The sequence below is a fragment of the Saccostrea cucullata genome, unplaced genomic scaffold, assembly GCF_032062105.1.
Source record: "Saccostrea cucullata isolate Sc308-1 unplaced genomic scaffold, CSIRO_AGI_Scuc_v1 ctg1224, whole genome shotgun sequence".
NCBI classification, from domain to species: Eukaryota; Metazoa; Mollusca; class Bivalvia; order Ostreida; family Ostreidae; genus Saccostrea; species Saccostrea cuccullata.
In genome coordinates, this window is record NW_026930231.1 from 137,612 (window position 1) to 153,632 (window position 16,021).

Below are 16,021 nucleotides of genomic sequence, written 5' to 3' on the forward strand. Positions count from 1 at the left end.
GCCGGTCATTGGGCAAAGGAATGCACCAGCACCAGCAACAGCAAAGAGACAAGCTCTAAGTTAAGTAATTTAGATAGTATTGCTCAAAATATATGCAGTAATCAAGAAAGTGTATTATCTAAGATTAGTGTTTTGAATAGAAAAACGAATGTACGCCGTTTTGTGGCCATTGTAGATGAAAATGTCAGTCCAGTTGGACGTTTGAGAAGTCATTTGACAAAATGGGTAGAAATAAAGACCGATAAGTACATTTTAGATGTAATAGTTAACGGATACAAGATTCCATTTAAAACTATTCCAGAGAGTGTCTGTTTGGACAATAACAAATCTGCTAGGGATAATGTCAAAATTGTTTATTCCGAGATTCAAAAGCTCATTGACAAAGGTTGCGTAACACAGGTAAGGAATGTTCCTTTTGTTGTTAATCCTTTGACTCTTGCTTTCAACAAAGCAGGTAAACCTCGCTTAGTGTTAGACTGTAGGCATATCAATGCTTGTATTCACGATTTTTCGTTCAGAATTGAAGATGTTAAAGTTGCAAGAGAAATTTTTCAAAAAGGGGATTTTTTATTTAGCTTCGATTTAAAATCAGCGTATCATCACATTGAAATTTTTGAACAGCATAGACAATATCTAGGTTTTCAATGGGAAATCAATGGTGCTATCAAATATTTTGTTTTCAATGTATTACCATTCGGCATTTCTTCAGCAGCTCTTATTTTTACAAAATTTATGAGAAAAGTAGTTCAGTATTGGAGATCCCTGAGTTTTCAGGTTGTCATGTATTTGGACGATGGATTAGCTGGATGTAGTAATTTTGATGACGCATTTCTACTTAGCGAAATTATCAAAAGAGACTTAACAGAGTTGGGATTTATTATTGCAGATTCAAAAAGTGTCTGGTACCCACAGCAAAATATAGTATGGTTAGGTTTTAAATGGGATACGGTTAACGGTGTCTTAAAAGTAACCTCAGAGAGAATTAATAAGCTTCTCAAGTGTATCGAGGAAATTTTATCTAAGACTCAATCTGGGTACGTATGCTTTCTTCTGAAATCAATAGCTAGTATTGTGGGTCAGATCATATCTATGGAAGCCGCTATGGGACATGCTGTTCGTTTCAACACTAGATATTTATATCAAGACATATTGACAAGATACAGTTGGAATTCAAGTATTAAACTAAGTGATCAATCGTTAGGAGAACTGACATTTTGGAGAGACAATGCAGTGTCAATTAATGGTAAGGAAATTAAGACTTGCAGTGAATCTTCAGATTTAAAGGTTTTTAGCGACGCTTCTGATTCAGGTTTTGGGGCTTATGTAGAAAATTCAGAGATTACAAAGGTACTAGGTCTCTGGACAGGACAGGAATCCTTGAAAAGTTCTACGTGGAGAGAACTAGAAGCAATTAACAGGTGTTTGAATACTATAGGAGAAAGTATTCAGGGCAAAAACGTAGCATGGTATACTGACAGCAAAAGTGCTTGTAGAATTTTGGAAGTCGGTAGTAGAAAGTCTCATTTGCATGATATTGCTGTTAAAATAAATGAAAAAATTCTGAATTCACAAAAAGTGTTTGATATAAATTGGGTGCCAAGAGGCAATAACATTCAAGCAGACTTGCTTAGTAGATGTTTTGATAGTGATGACTGGGGAATAAAAAATAGTGTTTTTCAAACTATTGACAATTGTTGGGGTATACACTCATGCGATAGGTTTGCAACAGACTATAATACTAAATGTATTAAATTTAATTCAAGGTGGTGGTGCCCAGATACCAGTGGAATAGACGCTTTTAAGCATTTCTGGGGTAATGACAATAATTGGTTGGTTCCGCCTCCTAGGTTGGTTTGTAAGACAATAAACAAACTGAAACAAGACAAAGGAAAGGGTACTCTTATCATTCCTCAATGGAAATCTTCCCCATTTTGGCTTTTATTACGCAAAGGGGATGATTGGGATTATTTTATTAAGGGAGTGAAGAAGGTCAATTCTTTGATAACTGAAAGAGGTAGAGGGGCAAATGATATATTTGGAGGTCACATAGTATTTGACATGGTTGCATTACGAATCGAATTTTAGATACATGTTAATAATATACAATTTGTCATTTATTTATTTTTCAGAGCTAAATGTTCAAAAGAGTGTGCAGGACAGTTTGATTTCATCATGTGTGGACCTTTCATCTCCAGATAATGCAGTGTTAGCAGCAAAAATGTGTGAATATATCATGAAATCTAGAAGTGTGACCACCAGCAAGAAATATATTTCATCATTCAGCAGATGGTCAAAATTCATTGCAAACAAAGGAAAATCAGCTATACCGGCCAATCCATTTCACATTTCCCTGTATCTCACTCACTTACTGCACATCGGTTGTTCTTTCCACGTCATTTCCAGTGCTGTATATGCTATTAAGTGGGCCCATTCTATTTTAGGCCATAAGGATCCAACAGAACACTCCTTCATTAAAAATTTATTAGAGGCTTCCAAGCGTAATAACAAACCTAAAGTTATAAAAAAAAATCGTCACAGCCAGTGATTTAATTTTATTGTGTGATACTTATGTCGACAGCACAAATTTGTTAGAAGTGCGTGATCTGTGTATGATTCTTCTTTCTTTTGCTGGATTTTTACGTTTCGAGGAGCTTAGTTCTCTCCGTTGTTCAGATTTAACTTTCATGGACGGATATGTGAAAATTTCCATCAACAAAACCAAAACCGATCAATATAGACAAGGAAACGAAATTTTAATATCTGCTGGTGTTACCTCGGCTTGTCCAGTTAAAATGTTAAATCGTTATATATCTTTAGGAAGTATAGACATTTCTTCTGGTCACTTTTTGTTCAAGTCCGTGTTTAAATCTAAAGACGGTTTAAAGTTAATATACAAAGACAAAAAACTTAGTTATACCAGGGCCAGGGAGTGCATTTTGTCAAAACTAAAATCCGTTATGGGAAATATCAATATTGGTCTTCATTCTCTGCGTTCAGAAGGCGCGACGGCTGCAGCAAATTCCAAAGTAAACGAGCGATGTTGAAAGAAACATGGTAGATGGGCATCAGATTCGTCCAAAGATGGATACGTGAAAGACAGCCTAGAAAGTAGACTTTCTGTTTCGAAAAATTTAGGATTATGACTTGAAAATTTTTCTTTGGTAAATGAAATATGTTTGTAAAAAAAAAAGTTTTATATACATATATTTCATAATACCTTGCATTTTTGTTGAGTTTTTTAATAACGTTTACAACTTTTGCTTACTTTTGAACATTTTATTCTAAGCTTATCTGGCTTACACCTATGTTATGTTGTGTTAATATATAGAAGGGGGGTGGATAGTATTCTTAAAGTTTATATTATACTAGAGTTTTCCTGCGTTTCGGAGAATAGCGGGAAAACGTTGTATGATAGCAACGTGTTTGAATAGCTATGCGTAGTAATACAAGGCGGGCCATAGGAAGGCCACTATAAAGGGTCAGTGGCGTGAAGTTAAGGTCATTCTAAGTCAGTCTTTCTCAGTGCACGGAGCACTATTTTTTTTTCTTTCTTATTTTGTTTTGACGAGATTGTTTAAATTCAAATATATATTTGTATTTTTCTTTTCGTTTTTTATATGAATAAGTCCGATATTCACCCCTAGACATTACTTAACACTTGCGTTCGGACACAGGTTTCCATAGTTTTTTCATATATTTTGTCTATGGTTTTTCCTGGGCGGTTTTTAATGTCGATTATGGGGATATTTTGCATAATGGTTTATGTCATGGTTTATTTAAATAACAAGGATTTGTCAATCTGTCTTGCTACATAAGAATGTTAATAAAATTATTAAAAGCCGGCTGCCTGCAAAGCTTGTCTGGCTCACACCTATGTTGTGTTGTGTTAATATATAGAAGGGGGGTGGATAGTATTCTTAAAGTTTATATTATACGTAAAATGAAACATCACGATGTTGATATACATAAAAATATCATGACACCTTCAGCTTCCTGTGACATAAATACTGTACTTGTAATTGTTCTTGACTCAAATTTACCAATGTAGACAAGGTTTATAAGCTAAAGTCAATTAAGTACTTGATTAATAATTTGCATATCAACATATCTTTCATCTTATTGAGTTTTGCTGTGAATGCCCATTCAGAACCTCTATAAATAACATTACCAGTTAGACACTTTAGGATTTTACAGAATGCTTTAGTACAACAGGAATAGAGAGTACCAGAACTCCTCCATCATCTGTTAGAGTTCCTGACACTGTACCTCTCTCCCAGATACAAGAACGTCAGGGACAGGATTGGAAGGTAAGCTCCTGATATGGTTTGAATGTAGAACCAAGAAAGTTGAACATTCGGACAAATGTTTATTTAACCAGTGGTGTCTGGATTACATAAATCATATTTCAATTTCTAAGTGAAACTCATGATGGAACACTTTAGAGTTAATTCCTCTGTTGTAGCCTGCTGTCCAACATCATATTGTATGACTACAGCATCACGGCGGGTTCCTCCACTAAATCTCCACACAGAGTGGACTTTGTCCAGAAGGTGATTCCACAACTGGAACCTCTCAAAGACCTGGTGCTATCAGACAATGGAAACAATGGCAGCTCAAAAGGTAGGTTCTAGTTCTATTAATAGTCAGTTCTCTTTTTAGTGTTCATCTGCGACGATCTAAATCACTGTGTCCGCTAAAATAAATTATGCCAAAATTATTGGCATTTCTTTGAGCAAAACGCCAAATTTTACACCCCCCCCCAAGAAAACCCGCTTTACGGTACTGCATTAATAACTTTAAATTACATGCTCTGGGATCGAAAGATTCCAGGGGTTTATGTCCCGGGATCGAAAGATCCGGTGGGTATATTGGTTTTGTCCTGTATGTCTGTCTGTCTGTTTTTCTGTCTGTCTGTTGTCAACTTTAACCCATCCCATAACAATGAAGTGGGTGGGGCTATGGCTTTCATATTTGCACAAGGTGTTAGAAGTCTATGAATATGTAAATGTATTTGAACTTTTTACAGATGAGGAGAACTACAGAGACATGTCTTCCTCATCAGAGAAGATGGAGGTGGAAGATGATGAGGATGAAGAGAGGAAGACAACCATAAGGCTATGTAAAACAGGTTAGGGGGATTACAACTTTATGAATATACATATAAATTAACAAAGATAATGGTTTAATTCATAAAACAGAAAAAAAAATTATGATGGTTGGACTTTTTCATCATTTTTTGTTGCAGTGCTGAAGTGGATATCAGATGGTCTAGGTAGAATGTTGACCTCAACTACACCAGAACTTTTCCTCTTTCTTTCAGTAATAAGTATTATTGTGAGGATTGCAGAATATGCATTTCGAATCTCTTTTTAAATTCGTAAATATTTTCATATTATATGATCGTACATGTACATGTATTTAAGCAGAGTGATGAAAAATATGCAGAAAAACTTTTTAGGTTTAAAATGACTTTTCGATATTGAGATTCATTTGATATTTCCCCCAGATTTGTACGTTAGAGAGTGAGACTAAAGATGAGGAATTGAAGACAGACTGTTCTATGGCACTGGCCTGCTTCTCTCAGGCTTTGATTCAGGAAAACAATGTCACGGTGTGTTTGGAGACCATCAGAGAGGTGAGTACAACAGACCATGGTCAAAATCAGCGCATGTACAATTCGAGGAACCTTTGTTTTTAAAAAAATATATTTTAAGTTTCTTTCATGCAAAATTTTTGTTAGAGTTGTCAGGCTCTCATCATAGTAAGAAGATGTGCTGATGGAATGGAGAAAGTTTGAAGAATATGAAAAAGTTGCAAGGACCTGAAGTTGCAATTTGTTTACCCAGGTATAAAAATAGAAACTTTATTACTAAATATTTCTTTGATTTCTTTAGGTGATGGGTCTGAAGTCCTGGCATTCCCGAGTTGCGATCCTTGGTTACATCCAGGTCATGGTGTTCTGTAACCTCTTTACCATGATCCAGACAAAACACAAAAAGGAAATCCAGAACTTTATACTCCATCTCATCTGTGACGACCAAGTAGAGGTATGTTATATACAAACATAAACAAAGGTGATGGGTATCGGAATTTTATTCTGCATCTCATCTGTAATGACCAAGCAGAGGTATGCTATGTTTACAAATAATAAATACAAAAAATGGACGGGGTCAGAACTTTATTCTGCATCTTATCTGTGATGATCAAGTGTTTTCACTTTCCATGAAATGACCCTGCCCATATACCAATTTAATGACCAAATCACATTATCATAATTACTAACATCAATATAAAGATGAGAACTTAAATTTCCTATAAAAAAAAGTTTTTTCTACAAGTCCAGCTATAGAAAATGGGCTTTGTGAAATTGCAATGTTTTTGATATTCACAGGGCTAAAATAGGCCTTTAGTAAACTTTGTTCTTTTTAACTCTTAATCCTCTCCTTTGTAAATACATTGTAGAACAATTCTTACATTGCAGTGGAGTCGATGGGGATGTAGTTATTGTTTGTGTGTGTAAGTAGGATACTTTGTCCTTTGTGCCAAACAGAATTGACAAAATTTGCATTGGGATCGGGACAGTTTGTATCCTGATAGATGTAGAATGCTACATGCCTTGATTTATGGTGAAAATTTTGATGATGTTATAATTTAGAATATATTTTTCCTCAAAATTCCACTCATCAAACTTCTTATTTACCGGTATATATAGAAAATGCAAATGACATTGTAGCATTTTACGTTAATCATTATTATGATAAATGAATAAAAGTGTCTTTGTATGATTATTATTTTTATTTTAAGATGAATAACTGTCATGTTTTACTTTAAAAATGGTCAAAGATTTCACTTAAGATATTTGATTTTCTTCACTTGTCTATCTCCATATTGAGCAACAAACAGATTGTCATTTGTATCTGTACACAGTCCATAGGGAACACTCAGTCTACATTCTATGTAACGGAGGAACTGTCCATCCTGGTCTGTCATGTGGACACAGTCATTGTTATAATTCGCTATAAGGATGTGACCCTGACTGTCTGTGGTGATTCCCTGTGGATCGAATGGTTTGTTCTTTAGAGCAAGAGTATGTCCAGTGTACCTGAATCTCAGTTTCCCGGCCTGATTGACCACCACTACTGCTTTAGCTTCACTGTCAGACACACAGATATCCAGGTTCCTGTTCTCAGTAATGTATCTGTAAAAGGGACCATAGGAATAGAGAGGTTTACCTTTATCATCAAACTGAATGGTTTGTGTTTCAGTGGAGCCAGAGTAACGGACAACTTTTGTTTGTTTATTATCATTACTGTCCATGATAACCAGGAGGTCACCAGAGGTTGTACTACAGACACCTCTAGGTCTCCATTTCTGTAGTCTGATCACCTCCTCTATCTTCTCATTCTTCACAATGTTCACAGTTCTATCAATGTAATCAGTATAAACTAGATCTCCACTTTTTGTCACTGCTATGTCATATGGATTGTTCCCTGACTTGGTTGTGATTGACTTGAGTAGTGATCCCTGATTGATGCTGTAGAGTTTCATGGCGTTGTCAGTTCCACTTGTCCAGATTTCTTCATCACTCAGACAGGCCACATTGTAAAGCCCACCAAGTATACCACTATACACAGTGTCTATGGTGGTGACACTTTCTGGTTCATCAAGCAGCTGTTTGACTGGAGGAGAGGATCCAGCTTCTGGTGATTTCTGTGGTGTCTTCATGCTGTAGCCATGTTGATCTGATGTTAAAGAACTTGATGATAAAACTCCAAACAATTTACCAAGTTCTTCTCCTTGTTGTCTTCCTGGAATGAATTTTGGTAAAGATGGAAAAATTTTGTGTGGAAGATTTCTGTATCTGGATGCATTGGACGTGACCCTTAATAGATTTGACAAGTCATTTGTGTCTGTTGCAGTTTCCATTGAATCAATTTCATCCTTGATGTCAGACATTGTCTTGTTTATTTCATCCAGATGTTTCTGTAGAGTTTGTAACTGTGTGTTTTTCATCTCATCAACTTCAGCTTTAAGTTTCTTGACAAGTTTGTCAATTTCTCTGTGCCAGTCCTCTCCATGTTTTGTTATGGCTGTTGAGAGATCTCCATATTCCTTTTCTAACTGACTCATTCTGTTTTTAACATCAGAGGCAATTTCCTGGTAGGTTGGACAAATTGATTCATCTAATTCTTTTTTTTCTTTCATAATAATGTCCTTCTTTTCATCCACAACTTGCAAGACTTTAGATAATTCATGACCTATATGTTGTTTGGATGCAAGACAGCTAAGACAGACAGGAATGTCACATTGTTTGCAGTACATTTCACATTGTTCTTTGGCATGGGATACACATCCAGGGTAGATGGGAATGGATTTTCTGGTTTCAAAAGGTACAACTTTATGATTGATAGATTGATCAGATATCATGTGTTTTCCTACACAAGCTGTACATAGGTTGACAAGACATGTATCACAGTGCATCTGTACCACAGCGGTCTCACACAGGTCACATCGCATCACGTCCTGGGCACTGGTACGGTCCATCTTAAGATTTTATGACTGTAGCATAAAAAAATTAATTAGGAATAAGTTGCTTTACATTAATGAGAGCAACATGCATTTTTCTGACTCCAAAAATTTCATTTTGCCTGAGACCATTAGGCAGATATATTCATGTACGTAAAGAAGTTTTTTTGTTATTAATTATACAAGGTTCATTGAATATTTGTGGGAAAGAAAATTTGCTTGCCATAGTTTAAGACTGCAGTACTGAATTTTCAGGAACTTTCAGAACTGTTTTAAAACTGTAAAATTTCTTACCTGACTTCAGTAATGGCGGCTGTCATTGATCGATCTCCAAGTGCAATCTTTAAGTACTCTGATCACGTGACACACCTGTGTTATCTACTTGTCAGGTGTTTATACTTCCTGGTTAGAGGGGGATTTAAATACCTTCTATAACTGCTCTTTGAAATGCATTTTTATTTATTTTATGTAGTTCATGTGAATTTAAGCTCTTCTGGTCAGAGTCCTAAAGAGTTTGGGCAATTAGTCAGGTGTCAGGCATTCTTCTATCTATCTGTGTGTAAACATTTCCCAGTTTTGGCTTGATTTCAATATAGTTAACTATACTGAGATACTAGTACATAATTCTACTGTAATCCCCCTCTTGAACAGTGGGATGGTATACTATAATCGGCATATCCGTCCGTCCGTCTAGCTGTCTGTCCGTCTGTTACGCTTTGGGGTACCCATCCCTTATCCGCAAATCCTCTTATACCACTGAGTGAAATTTAATGAAACTTTCACAGAATCTTTATTAACGAGTACAAATTGCCATTGTGCACCTCCTATTTTATTTTTTGATTCGACACATACCGGTATTTTGGGTTTCCCGGCCACAGCAAAATTGGAGGCAGGGGGTATCATTTAGTGAGCTCATTGCCACAGTACCTTTAGTTTTGTATTGATTTTGTTGAATGGTGTTGCCAAGGTTTTAAGAATTGAAATTTGTGTGAAATTCTTTAAACATGCTAGTTCTCATATAGTTTTGGTTTGATTTAAATACAAATTAATTAGCACACAAGTAGAATACACAGTAACTGAGAAAGAATGGTGTTGACATGGTTCTTAAAATTCAAATGTGTGTTAAAATCTTGCAAAAGGCTACCCTTCTTGAAGATTTAGTTTGATTGCAATAAATCGCACCTCAAAAGAAACTAAACCAAGATTATCATTCTATTTAAGACTGTTGCATGATCAAGGCCAAGGTTGAGTTTTCTCCCCTGTAAATGCTTTAGGTACAAACCTGAATAGCTTCTGTCCAATCAGACATCAGATTTCATTTTATTGAAAGTGCTAGAAAATCCTATTATGTATAAAAGAGCATTAATTTCTGCATGAAATTTTTTTAAGATTAACAAAATCAGGACAGAGGACTAATACAGGACATATCAACAGAATCTGCATGGATACTGGTATATGTATGGGGACTTATGTTTGTGCAAATCAGACGTCAAAATTTATAACATGCAACAGTCTTAAAAGTGTATGCAACACCTTAAAAATTGATGTAATTATAAGTAACTATTTTTCTGTTTTGTTATACTACATATTTAAAAGTAATTAATTGTATTTGTATTAAAGGTGAGAGAGATGGCAGCCATAACATTGAGTGGTTTAGTACATTGTGGATTTCTAGACATGGACAAAGATATGCTGGTAATTCCTTAATTTCTACTCTCTTAATGTATACTTTATCTTGTTTTTTTTTTTACATCTCAGATTTTCAAACTGTAAGTTCTAAGTCGATAATAAATAACTTAAGTTCCATGTCACAGCAGGTGGTGGCCCGAGAAAGATCTCTGGCTTCTCAATGGCCCTGAGTGTTGAGTATATTAGGTATAAATTTGCAGCCATCAATCGGCAATTATTGGCATCTCAATATATTAGTGAACAATTCTCAAGAGGACAACATATGTTTGGAGAGTACAAACAATTAAACAACCTTTTTAAGATTGCCATTCCATACCATTATGATATATTTTCACTTGAAAATCTTTAAAATGAAAATAAAACATGTAAAACATGAAGTAGTATAATTATGTACATCTTGTTTTGAATTTTATATTACTTATAAACAGGAACACTTTGAAGTCCTCAGTAAGAACAAGGTGAAGAAGCGTAAGTTAGCGGACTCGATGCCTCTGGAGGCCCTAATAAAGCGTCACGCTGGTGTCCTGGGTCTCAGTGCTCTAGTGGAAGCCTATCCTTACAATGTACCTGAGTTCATGCCACAGATTCTAATGGACCTTAGTAACCATGTAAACGACCCTCAACCAATACAGGTCAGTAGATTATTACTCTCATGTCAATCAATACAGGTTAAAACTGAAAATCAACCAATCCTGTCAAAAAAAACTTCAAATTAAACTCAGCCAATTTAGGTCAGTAGAACATTATCTTTGTTACCTGTTGTCAAGTGTGTTGCTGCAACTTAGGGTAACATCAGGAATTGTTAAAATGTATCTAAATCAATCATATTTTAGTGTTTAACATATATAAAAGTACAAAAATGATCAACTCTGTTAGTTTTATTTTTTTGCAGATGACTGTGAAGAAAACTCTATCAAACTTTCGTAGGACACACCATGACAATTGGCATGATCATAAACAAATGTTTACAGACGATCAACTTGTCATATTAACTGATATACTAGTGTCCCCTACTTACTACGCTTGACGACGGATCACTCCTAGAAATATTACAAACCAAGGTGTAAGGACCGAACTAGGAACTAGGAACTAGCTGATTGTAGAGCAGACCAGAATTATCCCCCTCCTATAACAGGGCCACAAGTCCATCTCATCTCAAAGACTTTGTTAGACATAATCAGTGATTTTATTATTCCTCCTCCTATATAGTTTGAACATTTCAGTCATTTTTAGTTTTTTTTTCATACAATGTATTTATTAATGAGAATCATGAATACATTGATTCAGAAGAGTATATTTATTTGCATTTTGTCAACTGAAGGTAATGAAATCAACATATGAAGTCTGATCAGGACTTCACTGAGCGGCCCAAGGTGGTTATTATACTGAAAAGTAGTTCATATTGTAAAACGTGTCCCTAGGCCCCGGTTGGTTATACGAAAAAGTAGCCTTGTGCAAGTCTTAGTTGGTTACAGGGAAATAACCTTAGATTTCTGTTTTGGAGATTGCTAACAGAGATTTTTTTGTGAACTTTTTTTAATCTGTGTTTTTATTACCAAAAAATATCCTTGCATAAATGAAGGCAGTTTTTGATTGACTGATTGATGTATTGATACTATCTGAAGCACTTTAGATGTGCAGGTACAGTTACATGTATTTATTTTCAGAAACAGTATAGTGTTTTAAAACTAAACTTTTTCAAATAAAATATTTTAAATGGACAATTAAGGATGCAGTGCCAAAGTCATTAGTCATTTGATGAAAGGCATCACCCATTAAATCTTAGAGAAAAACGTTCTTCAAGTAAACAAATACATTTCCTTAGACTTCAAGGTGTATCTTTTGGAGAAAAATATTCTTAAAAGTTGTAAATTTAGTACAGCCATTAGTTTTGTTCGTGCATGGGGCTAAATGTAAATTAAGGTTTGCATATCATTGCATTTAATTGTTCAGTATCCATGTAATTACATTTTAATGTATTAGCATGTATATTTACTGAGATTTTTAATGAACAGATAAACATGAATGTAGTGAGACCATATGTCGGTTTAGAAAAAAAAGTTCAATAAAAAGGTATAGCGATTAATTGAAATATTCTAAATCTATAAAATTTCATGTACCTGTATGAAATTTTTTTTTTTAATTTGCATTGCACGTACTTGTATGTAAGAGGACTGTGTTATCATAATCCATGAGTTTTGATTTAAATTATTCCCGATGTGATACAATTAGTTTACAATTATGCTATTTATGTCAATTATGTCAACAAATTATTTTACCATAATAATATGAATCATTGTCATGTTTTCATAAAAGAAAAAAATGGATTTAAATAAAAATTATGCTTTCATGAAAAGCGTTGTTATAACTGCAAAAACAATACGATTCAATAGTATTTGATCATATTTTAAAATATCCTTACTGACATCTTTATCATATACATAACTGTACAACGTAAAATTAAACTATAACAGAGTTGAACAGATATTTGTGGAAGATTTTTAAAATTAGTTTTAGGAAGTCCAACATACATATGTGCATGAATCTTAATATCATTGTGTTGAATATGTCTATGCTCCATGGTTGATAACTCTTCAAATATTATTTTGTGGAGGTGCTTCACATGCTCATAGCAATTCATATGAAGTAATAGGGAGCATCATTTGGAGATCATCAATTAATTTTCAGATAATTCAATGATTTCCAATAGAAATCTGTTAGTGGTTCACTAAAAAAATGTAAGGTAAAAGGAGGACGGTTACAGAGATCAAACTAGAATAGTCTGTTAAATAAAGTAGCATAAAATCAGAAAACAGGACTTAATTTCCCTTGGGGATTGGGGCCAAAGATTTATGGTAAATATCGCACTCCCCTGAATTTAAATATTATGATGATGGTTCATAAGTAATTAATAATATTTGTATTATTCATTAATTACCGTCTACTGTTAGATGCAGTCCTGTTTTTAATGATCAAAATTATTATTACAGAATATAATATCTTTTAAAACACTGTGAATTTCGTTATCCTTTGAATTCCGATCATTTAAAACGGTACTAATCCTAGACTGTCCTGTATCATAAATATATCAAATAAATTGATGAAAAGGTCAAATTTTGACTTCAGAAAGCTCAAGCCTAACATTTCTGAAATCAGCATCAAAGCCACAATTTTATACCTACATTTTACTATTAGTGGCACCTGTCCAAAATTGTACAGCATCTGTAAGTCCTGGGCCAATTTCGAAAACAAAATTCTGGGAGAAAATACTATACCAATTCCGAATGTTCTTTTTTGTGATTTAAAGGTAAAGGACAAACGATCATAAACAGGAAACCAAGAAAGAATCTACTGGTAGAGGTGTGCCTAATGAAAAAAAAAACTTGGAAGTTCCAACTTGAAGAAGTTACTTTGAAAATGAATTTGAATTGAATTAAATCTCAATGAAATAAAAATACCATCACAATTAAACATAGAATGTACTACATTTAAACGTTTTAAAAATTGTAGGTTTACTATCTTCGGTTAATTAAATATTTAAAATCTATTTTCTGACTGTTGATTATTTGAATTCGAAAGTCTATCACTGTTTTTTTTAAGTTTAATTCCTTGGATATATGTATACATGAATCTCTAACTGAGGTCATTGACTGAAATGCGATTACATTATGGAAAAAATTATCCACTCAATCTCATTATAAGTACTGTAAACTTCTCATAAGTTGTCTGAATCGGGAAGGAAGACAACAATAAGTCCATGTAAATCAGGTGAGGAAGACAACAATAAGTCCATGTAAAACAGGTGAGGAAGACAACAATAAGTCCATGTAAAACAGGTGAGGAAGACAACAATAAGGCTGTGTAAAACAGGTGAGGAAGACAACAATAAGACTGTGTAAAACAGGTGAGCAAGACAACAATAAGGCTGTGTAAAACAGGTGAGGAAGACAACAATAAGACTGTGTAAAACAGATGAGGAAGACAACAATAAGACTGTGTAAAACAGGTGAGAAAGACAACAATAAGGATTTGTAAAACAGATGAGGAAAACATTAATAAGGTTATATAAAACAGGTGAGGAAGACAACAATAAGTCCATGTAAAACAAGAGAGGGAGACAACAATAAGTCCATGTAAAACAACTGAGGGAGACAACAATAAGTCCATGTAAAACAACTGAGGGAGACAACAATAAGCCTGTGTAAAACAAGCAAGGAAGACAACAATAAGGCTGTGTAAAACAGGTAAGGAAGACAACAATAAGGCTGTAAAACAGGTGAGAAAGACAACAATAAGGCTGTGTAAAACAGGTAAGGAAGACAACAATAAGGCTGTGTAAAACAGGTGAGGATGACAATAATAAGGTTGTGTAAAACAGGTGAGAAAGACAACAATAAGGCTGTGTAAAACAGGTGAGGAAGACAACAATAAGACTGTGTAAAACAGGTGAGAAAGACAACAATAAGTCCGTGTAAAACAAGAGAGGGAGACAACAATAAGTCCATGTAAAACAACTGAGGGAGACAACAATAAGCCTGTGTAAAACAAGCAAGGAAGACAACAATAAGGCTGTGTAAAACAGGTAAGGAAGACAACAATAAGGCTGTGTAAAACAGGTGAGGATGACAATAATAAGGTTGTGTAAAACAGGTGAGAAAGACAACAATAAGGCTGTGTAAAACAGGTGAGGAAGACAACAATAAGACTGTGTAAAACAGGTGAGAAAGACAACAATAAGTCCGTGTAAAACAAGAGAGGGAGACAACAATAAGTCCATGTAAAACAACTGAGGGAGACAACAATAAGCCTGTGTAAAACAAGCAAGGAAGACAACAATAAGACTGTGTAAAACAGGTGAGGAAGACAACAATAAGGCTGTGTAAAACAGGTGAGGAAGACAACAATAAGACTGTGTAAAACAGGTGAGGAAGACAACAATAGGGATTTGTAAAACAGATGAGGAAAACATTAATAAGGTTATATAAAACAGGTGAGGAAAACAACAATAAGTCCATGTAAAACAAGTGAGGGAGACAACAATAAGTCCATGTAAAACAACTGAGGGAGACAACAATAAGCCTGTGTAAAACAAGCAAGGAAGACAACAATAAGGCTGTGTAAAACAGGTAAGGAAGACAAAAATAAGGCTGTAAAACAGGTGAGAAAGACAACAATAAGGCTGTGTAAAACAGGTGAGAAAGACAATAATAAGCCTGTGTAAAACAGGTGAGAAAGACAATAATAAGGCTGTGTAAAATAGGTGAGGAAGATAACGATAAGGCTTTGAAAAACAGGTGAGGAAGACAATAATAAGGTTGTGTAAAACAGGTGAGGAACACAATCATAAGTCCATGTAAAACAGGTGAGAAAGACAACAATAAGGCTGTGTAAAACAGGTGAGAAGACAACAATAAGTCCGTGTAAAACAAGTGAGGGAGACAACAATAAGGCTGTGTAAAACAGGTGAGGAAGACAACAATAAGACTGTGTAAAACAGGTGAGGGGCTTACACCTATCTTGATATACATGTAAATAAGCAAAAATAATGGTCTCATTTATAAAACAAAACAAAAAATATGATTGGTAGACTTATTCATCATTTTTGTTGCAGTACTAAAGTGGATATCTGATGGTCTGGGTAGAATGTTTACCTCAACTACACCAGAGCTTTTCCTTTTTCTTCCAGTTGTAAGTATTATTGTGACAAATGCTGAAAGTGCAAGTCTCATCTCTTGTTAATTTAGTAAATATTTTAAAATATAAATTAATATTTTCAAAATTTGATATGATCCTAAAGATACAGAGT

The 16,021-nt window shown here is 34.5% G+C and overlaps 2 protein-coding genes across 6 annotated transcripts in view; one reads left to right on the plus strand and one right to left on the minus strand.

Moving 5' to 3' along the window:
• The window catches only part of LOC134283330 (proteasome activator complex subunit 4A-like), a 78,494-nt gene that overhangs the window by 37,190 nt on the left and 25,283 nt on the right, over positions 1-16,021 (plus strand). Inside the window, exons 2-3 of the mRNA XM_062765785.1 lie at positions 4,463-4,620; positions 5,027-5,073. Coding sequence (XP_062621769.1) covers positions 5,047-5,073 — 27 coding nt within the window. The 5' untranslated portion in view covers positions 4,463-4,620; positions 5,027-5,046. The remainder of the gene's footprint in view (positions 1-4,462; positions 4,621-5,026; positions 5,074-16,021) is intronic.
• The window catches only part of LOC134283339 (uncharacterized), a 128,746-nt gene that overhangs the window by 28,945 nt on the left and 83,780 nt on the right, over positions 1-16,021 (minus strand). For 2 of the 5 annotated variants that reach the window (XM_062765800.1, XM_062765799.1), the window contains exon 2: positions 6,786-8,559. The exons of 1 other annotated variant lie outside the window; for it this stretch is intronic. In XM_062765800.1, coding sequence (XP_062621784.1) covers positions 6,847-8,544 — 1,698 coding nt within the window. In that variant the 5' untranslated portion in view covers positions 8,545-8,559 and the 3' untranslated portion in view covers positions 6,786-6,846. Of the gene's footprint in view, positions 1-6,785; positions 8,560-8,820; positions 8,854-16,021 lie in introns of those variants that run through there. 2 more of the 5 variants (XM_062765798.1, XM_062765797.1) reach the window with 2 other exon arrangements.